Below are 16,753 nucleotides of genomic sequence, written 5' to 3'. Positions count from 1 at the left end.
GCGTTTAAAAAAACAAACACATGGTTGCTAATATGGCTATACCCCTGCTAACAGTAACACTCTTGAAATCATATGCATAGTCATAAAGTTTATTCAGAACATTTGTTAGAATTATATGGGCGGAGTTCGAAAATGGTTATGGTCCGTTGAAAAACATGGCCGCTAGAGTGCGGGTAAGTCCAGAACTAGAATGTGGGTTGTTGTATTAATTTCTAATAGTAAAAGCTTTATTGTGAAGCTTCTTTTATACATCAAAGCAAAGAGATATGCCATCCAGATTGTACCCTTCCTTCCTTCCTATCCTGTTCTTGTCCTTGCTCAGAATGGAAATACTTTGTACAACAAGTTCCAGTGCCCCTCTGTCTCAATTTCTTATCCAGGGCAGGTGTTCCGTATATTGCAGTTTATTCGAGTTGTCTCTGTCGCTCAATGTTCATGATGGCTTCAATATTTTACTGGTTTTTACAGTGCTGTCCACTTGGTAGTACCTAAGTCTTATATGCATTAAATGTAGCAGTCTGATAAATTCTAGAAAGGCTTCTTTAATTTTGTCTGCAAAATTTCCCTGTGCTATTGAATTTCTAGATTTTCACCGGTATCCTTTTTTAAAACGGGGAAAGTTATTGGACCTGTTATCTGTTTAAAAATTAGTTTTGTTTATCTCTCCGCACCTCCTTTATTGCCCTAAAAAAACAATTGCCCTCCTGTAACACTAAATAACAGTAATAATTACAATGTAATAGCTTAAGTTATAAGATGGCATATGCCATCTACCATATATATTATTTCAGATATTCCTCGACTGGTGAAGAAATGTGTGACCCCGCTTATTCGGAAGACTTGCATTATGTGAAGCCAAACACCGAGTTCCACATGCTAGAATGCTCCTCTGCCTTTAACAAGCTGAGCGAGCGAGAAAAGAAGTACGCCCACTACATGTCCAGAGCCTGCTGGTATGGGGGGCTCATCATTCTTTACCAGGTAACACGATAGAAACAATAGGCGGAATCGTTGAGTTGATTTTAACAAGTAAACTGTGTTCAAGAGAACTTTTGTATTATGGAATATTAAAACCGAGAAATTATATAAAATTGATGTGCGAAATATCTTCTTTTAAAATGACAGCCGTTTGAAAAACTATCTATAAAAAGGCACCTGTCCTTAAAAATCATTCATAATAAAGCTCTTTCTTATCTGGAAATGCTGAATAGAGCTGCTGCATATTGCCTTAAATAATATTAATAGTTGAATGCATCATATTATTATTGATCTGTTTCCAACCGTTCCTTGAGGTATTAATACTTTTTAGTAAAATGTTTGATCACATTCAGTTCATACAACGTGATTGCTGTCTTTCTGCATTCGACAAAGAAAGCGATCATCTCATGAAACTTTGTGTATGCAAGTATTCATGGTTTCTATAACCTTTATAATAATGCGGTAGAAATACATTTGTTAACAAGAAAATCAAAACGCGATTTTTAGCTGATTTGAGAAAAGGCCATAGTATTCCATATTAGCGTACGTGAGCAAACATTGCTTTTGTTGATTTTTTTATTGTATTTTGTCGGGCGGTCGTCTTGCGTCGTAAATCGTGCCTTTTGCGTCGTCACCATTTAGAATGTGAACACTATAGGCCACATTTATTGTTTAATCGTCTCGAAACCTCGAAACCTGGTCATCGAAACATTTGTCCTAATGATTTCGTTTCCGAGTTGAAACTGGACCTCGTGAGGTCAGAAACTAGGTCACTATGTCAAATTAAATAAAAAGCTTGTGAACAGTCTTATCGTCACATTTTTCCAATCTTCATGATATTTGATCAGAAGATTGTTTTGATGATAATTCAACCAAACTTGAAAACATGTATATCTGAGGGGGCGAGGCAGTTTTACTTACGTGGCTACCGTTAATCTTTGTGAACACAATATAAGTCAAATTTTCCGTCTTATATTAGTGAAACGCAGAACATTTGGTCTCATGATATCTCGGTTAAATTAAAAACTGGTTCCGGCCCATTGAAAATCATGGTCGCTAGGGGGGATGGGGTGGGGTTAGCGCTTTCCCGCATGTGTAAGCAATGAAATGGATTTGGTTTCGACCGGAGCAAATTGTCATCTGGCTTCAAGTTGACCCAATACAATCATACAATCCTGACCACAGAGTAAATGTCATTCGCTCTTACTGTATTTCATTCACCCTCTCGATTGAATGACCCCTTTACGTCGTTTATCATCTTATCGCAAGTTTATTCAGGTTTCTGAAATTAATCTTTACATTGTAATTACTAAAAACAGCATGTTTTACATATTCCTGTTTAGTGTTCTTTTGGCACTATATTGGGGTTACTCCTTCAGTTTATTTAATTATTCGACCACGTATATCAAATCTTTGAAGTGTAATAACACAATAGCAAAATGTTTCACATATTCGTCTTTAGTATACTTTTGGCACTTTTTTGGGTTTACTCCTTCGATCCTTTCAGTTTATTTAATTATTCGACCACGTTTGTGGAAGTTGCACACATAAGATTATTATATGCTCCGAGAATCATGATTGTTGAGTATATTTACCACATCAATTCTGTTTCAACATATCAAAAATGAAATTGCTTTCTCCAGTGAATTCATTTACCTAAAATGATCCATATCAAATGTTCACAAGTTGTGCATGTACCGTTCAGCTGTTTCATAGTACTTTAGATATGGTTATACCCGTTTAAAATGACATTATAAATTAATGATAAACAAAATTAATTTCTTCAATAACTTTCGTGTAGACTTATATGTTCAATTTCCCTGTCATACAGTTAGAATTGAACTTCTTTGATTTGCTTTTCTTTGCTGGCAGTAAAAACCTTCTTTCAAAAACGCCCCATATTTGGAATAAAATCAAATACAAGTATAGTACAGTATTCTGTTAACAATTTGAAATACCTGTTACATCTTATAATATTATCATCACCCTAAAATCCAGACAAATGCGCTGTTTAGATTATTATTAAAGTTAATATATAAGTTTTTGTTAAGTGTATATTCAAGTTAATATTTTAGTTTTTGTTTAGTTTATATTTAGTTAATATTTATTTCTTTGCAATAGATTTTGCCAAAAATGTGTGTTGGCATTCGAAAAACATCAAGCAAAATTGAAGATCAAATAATGTTTATATGAAATGCTTTTCACATTGAAATTGATGAATTTCCAGATGGCATGCTCAAATAGCGAGCCGCGTGATAAACATGCAGAACACCTTTTTACTTTGAAATGTTTTGAGTGTTCACGTGTATGTTAAAGTTAAATAAATACTCAAAATAAACGAATATTTCGCACACTATTTCGTAAAATATAGTTAATCCATAAGTCATCAGCGTTCCTTATGACAAGAGCCAAAACTTCAACGCTAGATATGTTATGGTTAAAAACATTTCACGAGATACAAAATTCTCATTTTTATTTTTCCACAATATATTGCTTGTGAATTTTCCGTCACGAAATGTACGAAAGAACTCGAGACTGGCTTTGGATTCATGAGAACTAAGTCGTGTTCGCTGACACAAGCCAATCTCGCGTTCGCTCGTAAGTGTTCGGATATCGGCTCGGGAAATTCATTTTGAATATTTTGTAACACAAAAACATAAAAAACGCGTTACATCTATGTTTCCAGACCACATCTTGCGTTAAAGTTTTGTTTATTGCTATAAGGAACACTAATTTGTTATGCGTTTACGTTATTTTCGAAATATTGTGCGAAATATTCGTGTTTATGTCCTTTTAAATGAACACTACATGCATGTCCATTAATTATACTAAGCTCATTTTTACCGGTATGTCTCCAATATATAAACATGATGTCTTTGTTATAAAAATTTTGATCTTGATTTAATTTTAGCTCACCTGATTACAAATGGCTCATTGGAAGCTTTAAGGATCCATGATCATGTCCGTTTTCATGGCCACCAGAACGTACGTGGGTACTTCTGTCAATAGTTTCTTTTTAGCTCACCTGAGCACAAGGTGCTCATGGTGAGCTTTTGGGATCGCCTTTTGTCCGTCGTGCGTCGTGCGTCCGTCAACATTTTGCCTTGTGAACACTCTAGAGGCCACATTTCTTGTCCGATATTCATAAAACTTGATCAAAACATTTGTCCCAATTACACCTCGACTTAGTTCGAAACTGGGTCATGCTGGATCAAAAACTAGGTCACTAGGTCAAACAAAAGAAAAACCTTGTGAACACTGTAGAAGTCACATTTGATGCTCAATCTTCATGTAACTTTGTCAAAATGTTTGTCTTAATGATATGTTGGTTGAGTTAAAAATTGTTTCGGTTTGTTGAAAAACATGGCCGCCAGGGGGCGGGGCAGTATTCCTTATATGGCTATAGAGAAATCTTGTGAACACTCTAGAAGTCACAATTTTTGCCCAATCATCATGAAACTTGGTCAAAACATTGGTTTCATTGATATCTCATATGAGTTCGAAAGTGGTCCAAAGCGGTGAAAAAACATGGCCGCCAGGGGGTGGGGCAGTTTTCTCAATAGTTATATAGTGAAAACATGTGAACACTCTAGTAGCCACATTTTTGGTCCAATCTGCCTGAAATTTGGCCAGAACATTTGTTTCCTGGACACGACGGTTGAGTTCGAAAATGGTTCGGATCGGTAAAACAACATGGCCGCCAGAGGGGGGGGGGTCTTTTTCCTTATATATATATATATATATATATATATATATATAATATAGGGAGAAAGGTATGTGAACAACCAGATACACAGACATACAAACAGACATACATATTCCCATTTGAGACTTCGGCGTGTGCGCCTAGCTACGGTGCAGTACGAGACATACACACTATGAAATCCCCATCCCCAAGAAAGGACGGTTCATTCACAGCTATATATCTCGCACTTACACCGCAACACATCTCGACGTGGGAACAATTTATACATACACAGAATGGACAATGTTACATACATAGACACTTATTTACAAACATGAAACCATAGTTGTATTAGGGCAAGATCCGATAAGGATTCTAAACTACCTTCACACTATGTTAGAGACACCGCGGAAATCCGTTGGATCAAGAAGATACAGTGAAATCATGAATATATTTGTGTATTAACAGGGAGATAATTATATTTCATATATATATATAGTAGAAAAGCTTGTGAACACTCTAGAAGTCACATTTTTTGCCTAATCATCATGACATTTGGTCAAAACATTGGTTATGTGGGTATCTCGGACAAGTTTGAAAATAGTCGTGAACATTTGAAAAACATGGCCGCCAGGGGGTGGGGCAGTTTTCTCTATATGTATATAGTGAAAACATATGAACAGTCTAAAAGACACATTTTTTTGCCCAATCTTTATGAAATTTGGTCAGAACATTTGTTTCCTTGATACGACGGTTGAAAACATGGCCGCCAGGAGGGGGAGGGGTCTTTTTCCTTATATTTGTATATCAAAAAAGCTTGTGAACACTCTAGAAGTCACAATTTTTTGTCCAATCATCATGAAACTTGGTCGAAACATTGGTTTTATGGATATCTTGTTATGATATCTAGGCCAAGTTCCTTTATGGTTGCGGTCTGTTGAAAAACATGGCTTTAAATGGCTTACACTCTACTATGCAATTACCAATGTACACGTTGAATAAAATTTATGCATATTATGATATTCATGATCTCCATGTAGTCATCTGAATATTAATTCTGCCGATAAGATATACAGTTAAATTTCCAAAAATTATTTATTTATATTTGTTCCTTTCTGAAGAGGATTATTATGTTTATGATTGGTTGGGGATGAAGTGCAACACACATATTTTTGCCATCTGAAAACCCTTTATTAAATTTCAAAATTCTCAAACTTTTAAGTGGTAATATTGATTTCACAGAAAATTGCTTAGGGGAGAAACAACTGTATATAACTTGAATTCTGTTTGACCCCCAATCATGAATGCATGGCTTGACAGGAATGCACTCTTATTTCCCCATTGATCCTATTCATCCACCTGCTTTTCAGCAACTAATTAATTCGCTATTGACTGTTCTTGAATTGTTAATTTAATGTAACAGGCTTGTAGCTTAAAAGCCCTTACTTAGTCCCTAGAAATAGGCCCAGCTGGGAACTCACATCAAAGACCTTTAGACTGATAAGAGTGGAACACAAATTGTTATGGCACACAGTTTATGAATTTCAGGTGGGTAGTTTTGGTGTGATTATCAAAGATTTGTGTTTTAAATAGGGTTGATTGTTGTTTTAATTGGACGGGTGAGTCTGAAAATAGTTTGTTTAAAAGCAAGGCCCTGAGGTTGGTGGCAGATTTCTTTTGATTGCTATAGTGAAACATTGTGAACTCCCTATTAGTCTCATGTTAGTTCAATCTTAATGAAACATGCTGAGAACAAACGTTCTTATAATATCTTGATTTACTTTGAAAATGGCTCCGGTGCTCTGAAGAGCATGGTTTCTAGGGGCGAGCGAATTTCTTCTTGTGAACCTTATACTGATATTTGTGTTTCATGAATTACTTTTATTAATTTGAACTTCACCTTTACAGAATATTTTATTTCCTTTGGGTCTCAGGTGAGCGCCTTAGGGCCCATGGCCCTCTTGTTACAATTTCTCCACCTGAATTACTGGGTAGATTTTATCAAACATTTAAGCAATGATCCTTGGCTGATTCTCATATGAAGTCTATTAAATTGTTTTGGTCGATTGTATATGTAGGTCACTTAAGCTAAAAAAATATAAAAAAAGGAAACTTGGAGATCGTTTTATAGTAAACTGAACAAAGATTACACGTTTAATCCTAGGCGTTGTATTATTTATACAGGTATATATACGTAATTACTTTTAAAATATTCGACTAAGTAACCGAAAGGGACAGTGGTTTCATATTTGGTGAGTATATGATGGACTTCTACATTTCGTTTTTAAATATTGCCCCTAGGGTCAAACTGGGCTCTGTCTTGGGGATTACTTCTTTTCTTTTTATGTATATTATGAATACTTAACACGTATATTTTCTGAAATCTCAAGGCCGAAGGCTTTGGGTTTTAGGATATAACACGGTATTGTGGTCATGTATCAAGTCGGCGAAATTCATGTCCCTGGATTCAAAACTGGCCACGAGCAGGGGTCACACGATTTATATAGATTTATTTGCTTAATTACTAAAAGAATAGCTGACACCAGTATTGTTATGGCGACTGTAAAAATTTGTCTCGCCCTAGGGGTTACTTGTTTACCTTATTGAAAACTATTGAAAAATCTAACAATCTTCTATGAAACCACAAGTCCTGAAGTTTTCTATTTGGCATGATATGCTCTAAATCTAAATCATACCCACGTGGTTAAAATTGCCCACGCCAAATGGACTAAAGTTTTTATAAATACTCGCAAAAAAATTAGATAAACTTCAAAAACTGAAACCGCATGGGTCAGTGGTTTTATTTTTGGTGTGTAAACTGGTTTATCCTCCTCCTCTAAGTTTGTTTTAATCTTGCCCCGTGGGTCAAAAATATACACACACCCTTTGAATTATGATTTATAAATCTAAATAAAATAAAGTAAATAACTTAAAAAATATTATTTTAATTTATCTTAACTCTTTACAACAAGGGTTAGGGGTTCGATTTTCGCTATGCCACATGGTATATTGAACCTCTGCTAAGTTTGTTCAAATCTTGCGTCTTGTGCCATAAAGGATCCTACTCTAGACATAACAGGTATTTTTGAAATTAATTAATGCAACATTGTTATAAATAAAAATATACTAAAAATAACACAATTTTTATTAAAATTTAACTCAATGTTCTAACAGCTACAGCATACACGTACACAGGTGTGAACATGTGTTTATCGTAAACATGTGTTACAATTTAAAAGCTTTTTTAGCTCCACTGGTCAGAGGTCAGCGGGGCTTATGTCATGGTCCGGTGTCCGTCGGTCGTGCGTCCGTGCGTTAACTTTTTCTTTAAACATCTTCTCCTAAAGTACTGGTCCAATTCTGATGAAATTTCTCAGGAATGTGACTTGGGTGAACCTCTTTCAAATTTGTTATGCCCATGGGGTCACAAAATTGAAAATTTGCTTATATACGGCCTATTTTGTGAAAACTTTTAAAATCTTCTCGTCCATAACAATTGGGCCTAGGGTTATCAAATTGGGTATGTAGAGACATCCAATAGTCCTCTACCAAATTTCTTCAAATTATGCCCCTGGGGTCAAATTTGACCCTGCCCCGGGGGTCACAAAATTAAACAGATGCTTATATAAAGCCTATTTTCCGCAAACTTTAAAAATCTTTCTGTCCATAACCGTAGGGCCTAGGGCTACCAAATTCGGTATGTAGTGACATCTAATAGTTTTCTACTTAGTTTGTTCAAATTATGCCCCTGGGGTCAAATTTGACCCTGCCCCGGGGGTCACAAAAATAAACATATGCTTAATATATCCGCGGCCCGCGAAATCTCTCAGCATTTTACACTGTTATATTCTGCCTAAGCATTTTAAATTTTTTTAAAAATCTTCCAATTTAAATCGAGTTCATAAAATGTGTTTGGTTTATGGTATGCAAATGGCGCCGCTGTGAAGCGAAAATTAAGATTATTGAAATGACAAATATCAATCGAATTAACGACTGACATCATATAGTTTGATAGGAATAATGAAATGTGTTTGTCAACAAAAAGACTACGTTTTAGATACAAGAATCACATATTTTGTTAAGAAATGTGCACAGTGAATTTGTGTCATGGAAACCAGTGTTTCTGTTTGCAAATTGGGAGTTCAGTTTACTCGCGAAGTAAAACAATTTAGAAGAGGATCTTTCGAACATGGAAATAAACAAACATGATTTGATTTATATGATAGTGGATCTTAGTATATTCAGATTCATATGCATATTCTGCTTTATTATGTGTGTCACGCTGTTCAGTTAATTGAAATAGCATTGAACTAAAGATGTGAAATGCAAGATATTGAAAGGTAAACAAATCATATATATTAATTTTACTCAGTTTAATACATCTTTAACACAAGAAGAACACTCAAGTGTGTTTGTTTATATTTTAGTCCATTAACCTTGTTTGTGTATAACATTTTATTTAAAAAATAGTATTGTTTTGTATGTTTTCGCCAAATGGTTAGTATTATTCTTTTATGTTAACATTCCCAAAATTCTTGTTTTATTATAGGCCCTATTTATCATTTTATGATTTATAAACAGATTGCAAAAAAATATGTGTTCAAGGTTAACTTAACAACAAATAGTAACATTGATATTAAGTGATTTTAATATTTAGTAGCAAAAAAGTAAGGAGAATCCAACTTAAAAAAGATGTATCTATTAAAAGTATATTCTACCAATGCCGTGAACAATCCCCTTGTTTATAACATGACTGCCGCTAAGTCTATTACTAGCAACCTATCAGAGAATAGGTCAGATACCTTATTTCAATATATGGCAATCCTAGTATTTTTCAAAAACAAACATGACAGGTAACCACTGTCAGATGGAAAAAGTAAAGGAAAGTTAGGTCGAACTAATTGTTTGTCATGATATCTCTTTAAACCTCACGCCATATGCAAGTAGTGTTGCCATGATCGCAACATCTTGATGAATTATAATTCAATTTTTCGTCTCATAAACATTTACTTTGTTTAACAAACAACCTCTACAAAGCTATCATTCCTACTGCCTTTCGGCATGAACCTGAAAAACTCGTAACTTTATGTTTCCTCAGGCAAACATCTTCTTTGTATAATAAACAATTTCTTCACCACGTTAACAATCCTGCTACACTCACTAATGCCTCAAGAATGAATTAAAGTTCAGGTGATCTAGCGTCATTAGGTATTTTGCATATGTCATGAACTATATAAGTAACAGAAACTTTGAAACCTACTTACACTTTTTGGAATTTTGGAAAAAGATTCATGATTGAATGAAGGAACTCCATTAATCTTGTAGAACATGCGTAGATTTGATCTTCAGCATCTAAAAATATGTGAAATAGTAAGAACGAAAATATCTTTTGGAGAGATAAATGTACCTTCGTTATAAGCAAAGGACTTGTGCGAAAATTCCCGGACTTTTTAGTCTGTTTAGTTAACAACGTAGTAACGTTTTCCATGTATAAAAATGCGCACCCTTCCAACTTTAAGCGCTAAGTGGTACGAGGGATAGAAAGAGAAAGTCACCTGCTTGAGTACATTTCAACCCATGCGAATTGCACCATTGGTCTGACATAGGTCTGACCATTTGGTCTGATGATACCTCAACCAAATTTGAAAATGGATCCACATAATTGAAAAACATATATGGCGATATGAAAACATTGGGAAAAATCTAGAAGTCACACTTATGTCCCATTTTCATGAAATTTTCTCAGAATATTTGATGCAAAGATATATCTGCTTTACAAAATGTTTGTCGCTCGTTTAAAAAGTTTCCGCCAGGAGCGGGCAGTTTTCCATTTATGGCAATAGTAAAATGTGATCACTATTTAAATAGCATGTTTTGTCAAATTCTATCTCAGCTGTGTAAGTGCATTTATATAAGCCCGTTTAAAAACAAAAACGGGACGTATCATTGTTTCACCTTGGCGGCTGGCGGGCGGGTGGGCGGGCGGGCGGACGGCGTCCACAGCAGTTTCCGCTCTCTAATTCAATTATTTTTCATCCGATCTTCACCAAACTTGGTCAGAAGTTTTATCTAAACAATATCTAGGTCAAGTTTGAATATAGGTTATGCCGGGTCAAAAACTAGGTCACAGGGTCACTAAGTGCATTTCAAGCATTAAGCATGGTCTCCGCTCTCTAATTGAAGAAGTTTTTATCCGATCTTCACCAAACTTGGTCAGAAGTTGTATCCTGACAATATCTAGGTCGAGTTCGAATATGGGTCATGCCGGGTCAAAAACTAGGTCACGGGGTCACTTAGTGCATTTCAAGCATTTAGCATGGTGTCCGCTCTGTAATAGAAGTAGTTTTCATCCGATAATCACCATACTTGGTCAGAAGTTGTATCTAGACAATATCTGAAACAAGTTGGAATATGGGTCATGCAGGGTCAAAAACTGGGTCACAGAGTCACTTAGTGCATTTCAAGCATTTAGCATGGTGTCCGCTCTCTAATTGAAGTAGTTTTGATCCGAGCTTCACCAAATTTGGTCAGAAGTTGTGTCTAGACAATATCTAGGTCAAGTTCAAATATGGGTCATGCGGGCCAAAAACTAGATCACGAGGTCACTTAGTGCATTTCAAGCATTTAGCATGGTGTCCGCTCTCTAATTGAAGTAGTTTTCATCTGATCTTCACCAAATTTGGTCAGAAGTTGTGTCGAGATGATATGTAGGTCAAGTTCAAATATGGGTCATGGTAAAGTTATCAAGTTGTCCAAAACCTTAAAACGGGCGTATCTTGTGACAGTTTGGCACTCTTGTTCACAATTAGTTAAACCTTATTAACTATATAGAAGTAACAATTTTGTTATAACACTTGCGTAGAATATGTGTTATACTGACATCTCGTCTGGTTTTTAGCTCACCTGAGCACAACGTGCTCATGGTGAGCGTTTGTGATCGCCTTTTGTCCGTCGTGCGCTGTGCGTTGTGCGGCGTCAACATTTGGCTTGTTAACTCTCTAGAGGCCCCATTTATTTTCCAATGTTCATGAAATTTTGTCAGAAGATTGGTCTTAATAATATCTTGAATGAGTTCGAAAATAGTTACGTTTGCTTGAAAAACATGGCTGCCAAGGGACGGGGCATTTTCCCTTATATTGCTATATATGGCTATAGTAAAATCTTGTTAACACTCTAGAGGCCACATTTATTGTCTGATCTTCATGAAACTTGGTCAGAAGATTCATCCCAATAATATCTTGGATAACTTCGAAAATGATGCCGGTTGGTTGAAAAACATGGCCGCCAGGGGGCGGGTCATTTTTCCTAATATGGCTATTGTAAAACCTAGTTAACACTCTAGAGGCCACATTTATTTTCCGATCTTCATGAAACTTGCTCAGAAGATTTGTCCCAATGATATCTTGGATGAGTTCAAAAATGGTAACTTTTGCTTGAAAAACATGGCTGCCAAGGGGCGGGACATTTTTCCTTATATAGCTATATATGGCTTTAGTCAAATCTTGATAACACTCTAGAGGCCACATTTATTGTCCAATCATCATGGAACTTGGTCAAAATATTCATCCCAATAATATCTTGGACGAGTTCGAAAATGATGCCGGTTGGTTGAAAAACATGGCCTCCAGGGGGCGGGGCATTTTTTCCTTATATGGCTGTAGTAAAACCTTGTTAACACTCTAGAGGCCACACATTTATTGTCCAATCTTCATGACATTTGGTCAGAAGATTTGTCTTATTGATATTTTGGATGAGTTCGAAAATTGTTACGTTTGTTTGAAAAACATGGCTGCCAAGGGGCGGGGCATTTTTCCTTAAATGGTTACATATGGCTATAGTAAAATCTTGTTAATACTCTAGAGGCCACATTTATAGTCCGATCTATATGAAACTTGGTCAGAAGATTCATCCCAATAATATCTTGGATGAGTTTGAAAATGGTTTTGGTTGCTTTAAAAACTTGGCCGCCATGGGGCGGGCATTTTTCCTTATATGGCTATATATGGCTATAGTAAAACCTTGTTAGCACTCTAGAGGCCACATTTATTGTCCAGTCTTCATGAAATTTGGTCAGAAGATTGGTCTCAAGGATATCTTGGATTAGTGTGAAAATAATTGTGTTTGCTTGAAAAACATGGCTTCCAAGGGGTGGGGTAATTTTCCTTATATGGCTATTTCAACATCTTGTAAACACTCTAGAGGCCACATTTACTGTCCGATCTTCATGAAACTTGGTCAGAAAATTTATCCCAATAATATCTTGGACGAGTTCAAAAATGATGCCGGTTGGTTGAAAAACATGGCTGCCAGGGGGCGGGGCATTTTTCCTTATATGGCTTTAGTAAAACCTTGTTAACACTCTAAAGGTCACATTTATTTTCCGATCTTCATGAAACTTGGCCAGAGGATTTGTCCCAATATTATCTTGTTATCACAGGTGAGCGACTTTGGGCCGTTCACGCCCTCTTGTAATACAAATGCTTTTAGTCTATTGAGAGGCATGTCTTCAAGTGGGTATGGAAGTGTTTTTAAGATATGCATTTTGCGCTAGTGAAACACTTTAGGAAGTTAATGTGTTTCCGAGTTTAGGAAGATAACAATAAAATAACAGGAACAGGTTTTAAGATTTATTTATAGTGTATTTTTTTCATAGACACCGGGATGTTAAACACAACTATATATTCGATATCGTATAAATCCCCGACGATACATGACACATACCTTTCCCTTAATATGAGATAAAAAATACAATTATGTCAAGTTATGTATAGAAATTAACATAATAAAGCTGTTCTTCATGTCTTATAGATAACACTAACACGATTTTTTTCTTTAAATGTGCACATAATAAAACAAAAGTGTCGATGTAATATAGTATCTTTACAGTGTATATTCTGAACAAGATGAAACATCGCTGTTAAGGATGTAAACGTTACGTGTCCAGTGTTTTCTTCTTATTACATGCACATCACTTTGAGTTAAAAATACACATTCTAATATCTGTTACACTCTAACAAAAAAATCAAACTAAAAACATAGAAACTAAGAACATTTAACTATAATTCTTGATTAACCAGGGCATTATTTTGTCCCGTTAAACCCAAGAAATCAAGTAACAGATCTATTTCATCTAGCTGGGAACGTCTGACAAGAATTCTTGACTACCTAGGGCATTATTATGTCCCTTTAAACACAAAAAATTCAGTCACAGGTCGAGTGTATCTGGTTTCTTCCTTTCCCTTAATGGATATCGTCGACTTTATGGTGATTCTGTAGTCTGCATGGAGCCGACACTTCCGTCTCTGTCGATTTTGACTGTGGACTTATGACTCAGAATTAAAAATTTGGAACCAATTCTGTAACTGTAACTGTGTGTAATGACTTATTAACTGGTATTTCGATGTGTAAGATGGTACGCTATATATTTTTTTGGAAGATGCACGAATTTGGTCTAAGTGTCTACGCTTGATGACTCCATTCTCAATTTCCACCTCATAAGAGACTGAACCTGTTTTCGCGCGAATGACAGCAGATGTCCATCTTTCGCATCCCACTCTGTTATCAGCAACTGCAACATGTTCACCAATTTCGAAGTGCCGATGTTAATTGAATAAACCATCTTTGATTTTTCATTTGCAAGGCGATTGTTTAGACTTGGTTTTAATTGATCATGTCTGATCACCAAACAAAAATTGACATATAAACAACTTTGCTGGGGTCTCTTTTGCGATAGAATGTTTTGTTTCATTTTCTGCACAAATGTCTCTTCCAAACCGTTTGTTCTAGGGTGATATGGTGCGCTGCGAATATGTTTCCAAACATTCATTTTCAGAAAATGTTTGAATGGCTCACTGGCAAATTGCGGACCATTGTCAATTACACTTTCTCAAAAAATATGCAAATACAGCCCTTATCAGTTCTATGGTATGCATGACTTTCTTTTGCATTACCTTGACAATTGGCAGTTTTAAGTATGCATCAACCAGAACCAGGTACATAATTATGTCCTTGAAATGGTCCCGCGGAATCAATATGTCCCCTTTACCAAGGCTTTGTAGGGTATTCGCAAAGATAGATGGGTGCTTCTGGAGGGTTAGGTTTGTTTGCCATACGACCAGAACATCTTTTGTTCAAATTTGCGAACTCGGAGTCCATATAGGGCCAACATACATAACTTCTTGCCAGACTTCATTTTCACCACACTTATGTGTCCTTCATGGAGTTCTTCGATTACTTTTCAGTGTAACGCTGCAGGGATAATTACTCTTGAAACAGTTCTTTTTTGTCTTTGTATGTACGGTTTTAGTTCATGTTTGACCAGATACATATCCATTTTACTCATTCCATTTGCTTCTATTTCATATACTTGTGATAGATTGGATCGTTTCTTGTAGCATTTGCTATTTGCAAACATGTAACTTAAAGGTCCGCAAACATTTAATTAAGCAACTCCTTTTTCGCATCTAGATTGTTTATATCAGTTTCATTCAATGGTAATCTAGTCAGGATGTCGCAGTTCCCACGAGCTTTAGTGTTCTTTAGTGTCCATGAATTGTATATCATACACATATCTTGCCAAAAATGAGGAAAACCTGTGCAAACTTGGTCAAAACAATTATCTTTATGTTGTCTCAGATTACTTTGAAAATATTTTTGGTTGGTTGAAAAACATGGCCGCCAGGAAGCGGGGCAGTTTTCCTTAAATGGCTTTAGCAAACATTTTTAACACTCTAGAAGTCTCATTTATGGTATAATCTTCATGTAAATTGGTAAGATCATTTTTACTTATGATATCTCGGCTGAGTTTGGGAAATGGTTCCGGTCCGTTAAAAAACATGGCCGCCAGGTGGCGGGGCAGTTTTTCTTATTTGGATAAAGTGCAACCTTGATAGCACTCAAGAAGTCACATTTATGGTTCAATCTTCATGTAACTTGGTCAGAACATTTGTTGTTTTGATAGTTCGGTTATGTTCGAAAAAATCGTTCCGTTTCATTAAAAAACATTGCCGGGGGCGGGTCAGTTTTCATTATTCGGATGTATTAAAATCTTGTATACACTTGAGAAGTCACATTTAAAGTCAAATCGTTATGAACATTGGTCAGAATATTTGGTCTAATGTTTAATCAGCTGAGTTCTAAAATGGTTACGGTTTGTTGGCAAACATTGCCACCATAGAGCGGGACAGTTTTCCTTATATGGCTATAGTAAAACCTTCTTAACACTCAAGTTGTTATGATTCTGTTGGAGCGCCTTTATGACAATTATGATGATGACGATTATACTGGTTATGGATCTTTATTTTCAGGAAATTCAACATAGTGGTAAACCAGTAAAACGCTTAGATATGAATCGTATATGACCTTTCATTCACTTTTATGTACTCTCCATAAAACTTATTTATATATGTGCTTGCATTGTTGCTGCTACACTGATGTTGATTGTTGCCTTTTTAAATAGCCATGTTCCCTGGCGCCAATTGACTGTGCCCTCATATCAAAGATTGGTTTTGATGTCAGATGGACACCGTGGATATAATAGACGGCTTATACAGTTTGAAGTCATTCCGTAGTTTGTATGTTACTTTCAAAGATATGTGATTTTAACAGATTTGATTCTTGTTTCAATTGGAGTTATAATTTAAGGTAAGTCAGAAAATTGTTCTGGTAGTTTAAAAATATGCGTCGAAAATGTGAATAAGTGGGTATTAAAAACAATTAAACACATTTAAGAAGCACAAAAACTGTTTGGGTTAATAGATAAGTTGTTTTGGAAGTTGTTTTTGCAAAAATGATGTATTTATGCTACAGCTTTTGTGTGCATTTAAATTCAAAATAGTTTGACAGTTGTTTAGATATGATACTTTTTCATATTTCTTGTGTGTGTTTACTTCTATATTTTAAATATGAGAACGATTAATTGTCAAATGTTTGGTACCTTAAATGAATTTCTAGTAGATATTCTCATACTCATTTACTTCTTTACAACTGACTTTGATTTATAATACCAATTCAACATACTGTATTAAATAATGCAAAAACTATTTCATGAACACACAATCTATTGAAAAAAATACAGGTGTTTCCGGTATC

At 35.5% G+C, this 16,753-nt stretch overlaps 1 protein-coding gene across 1 annotated transcript in view; it reads left to right on the top strand.

The window, feature by feature from the left end:
- LOC127870753 (dipeptidyl peptidase 3-like) overlaps nucleotides 1–16,753 on the top strand; it is a 68,056-nt gene that overhangs the window by 19,459 nt on the left and 31,844 nt on the right. The window contains exon 2 of the mRNA XM_052413207.1: nucleotides 792–981. Within this exon, the coding sequence (XP_052269167.1) occupies nucleotides 814–981 (168 nt within the window). The 5' untranslated portion in view covers nucleotides 792–813. The remainder of the gene's footprint in view (nucleotides 1–791; nucleotides 982–16,753) is intronic.

Source organism: Dreissena polymorpha, chromosome 3 (genome assembly GCF_020536995.1).
Source record: "Dreissena polymorpha isolate Duluth1 chromosome 3, UMN_Dpol_1.0, whole genome shotgun sequence".
NCBI classification, from domain to species: Eukaryota; Metazoa; Mollusca; class Bivalvia; order Myida; family Dreissenidae; genus Dreissena; species Dreissena polymorpha.
The sequence above is the reverse complement of the archived record's forward strand: the minus strand, read 5'-3'. Positions and strand labels throughout refer to the sequence as shown.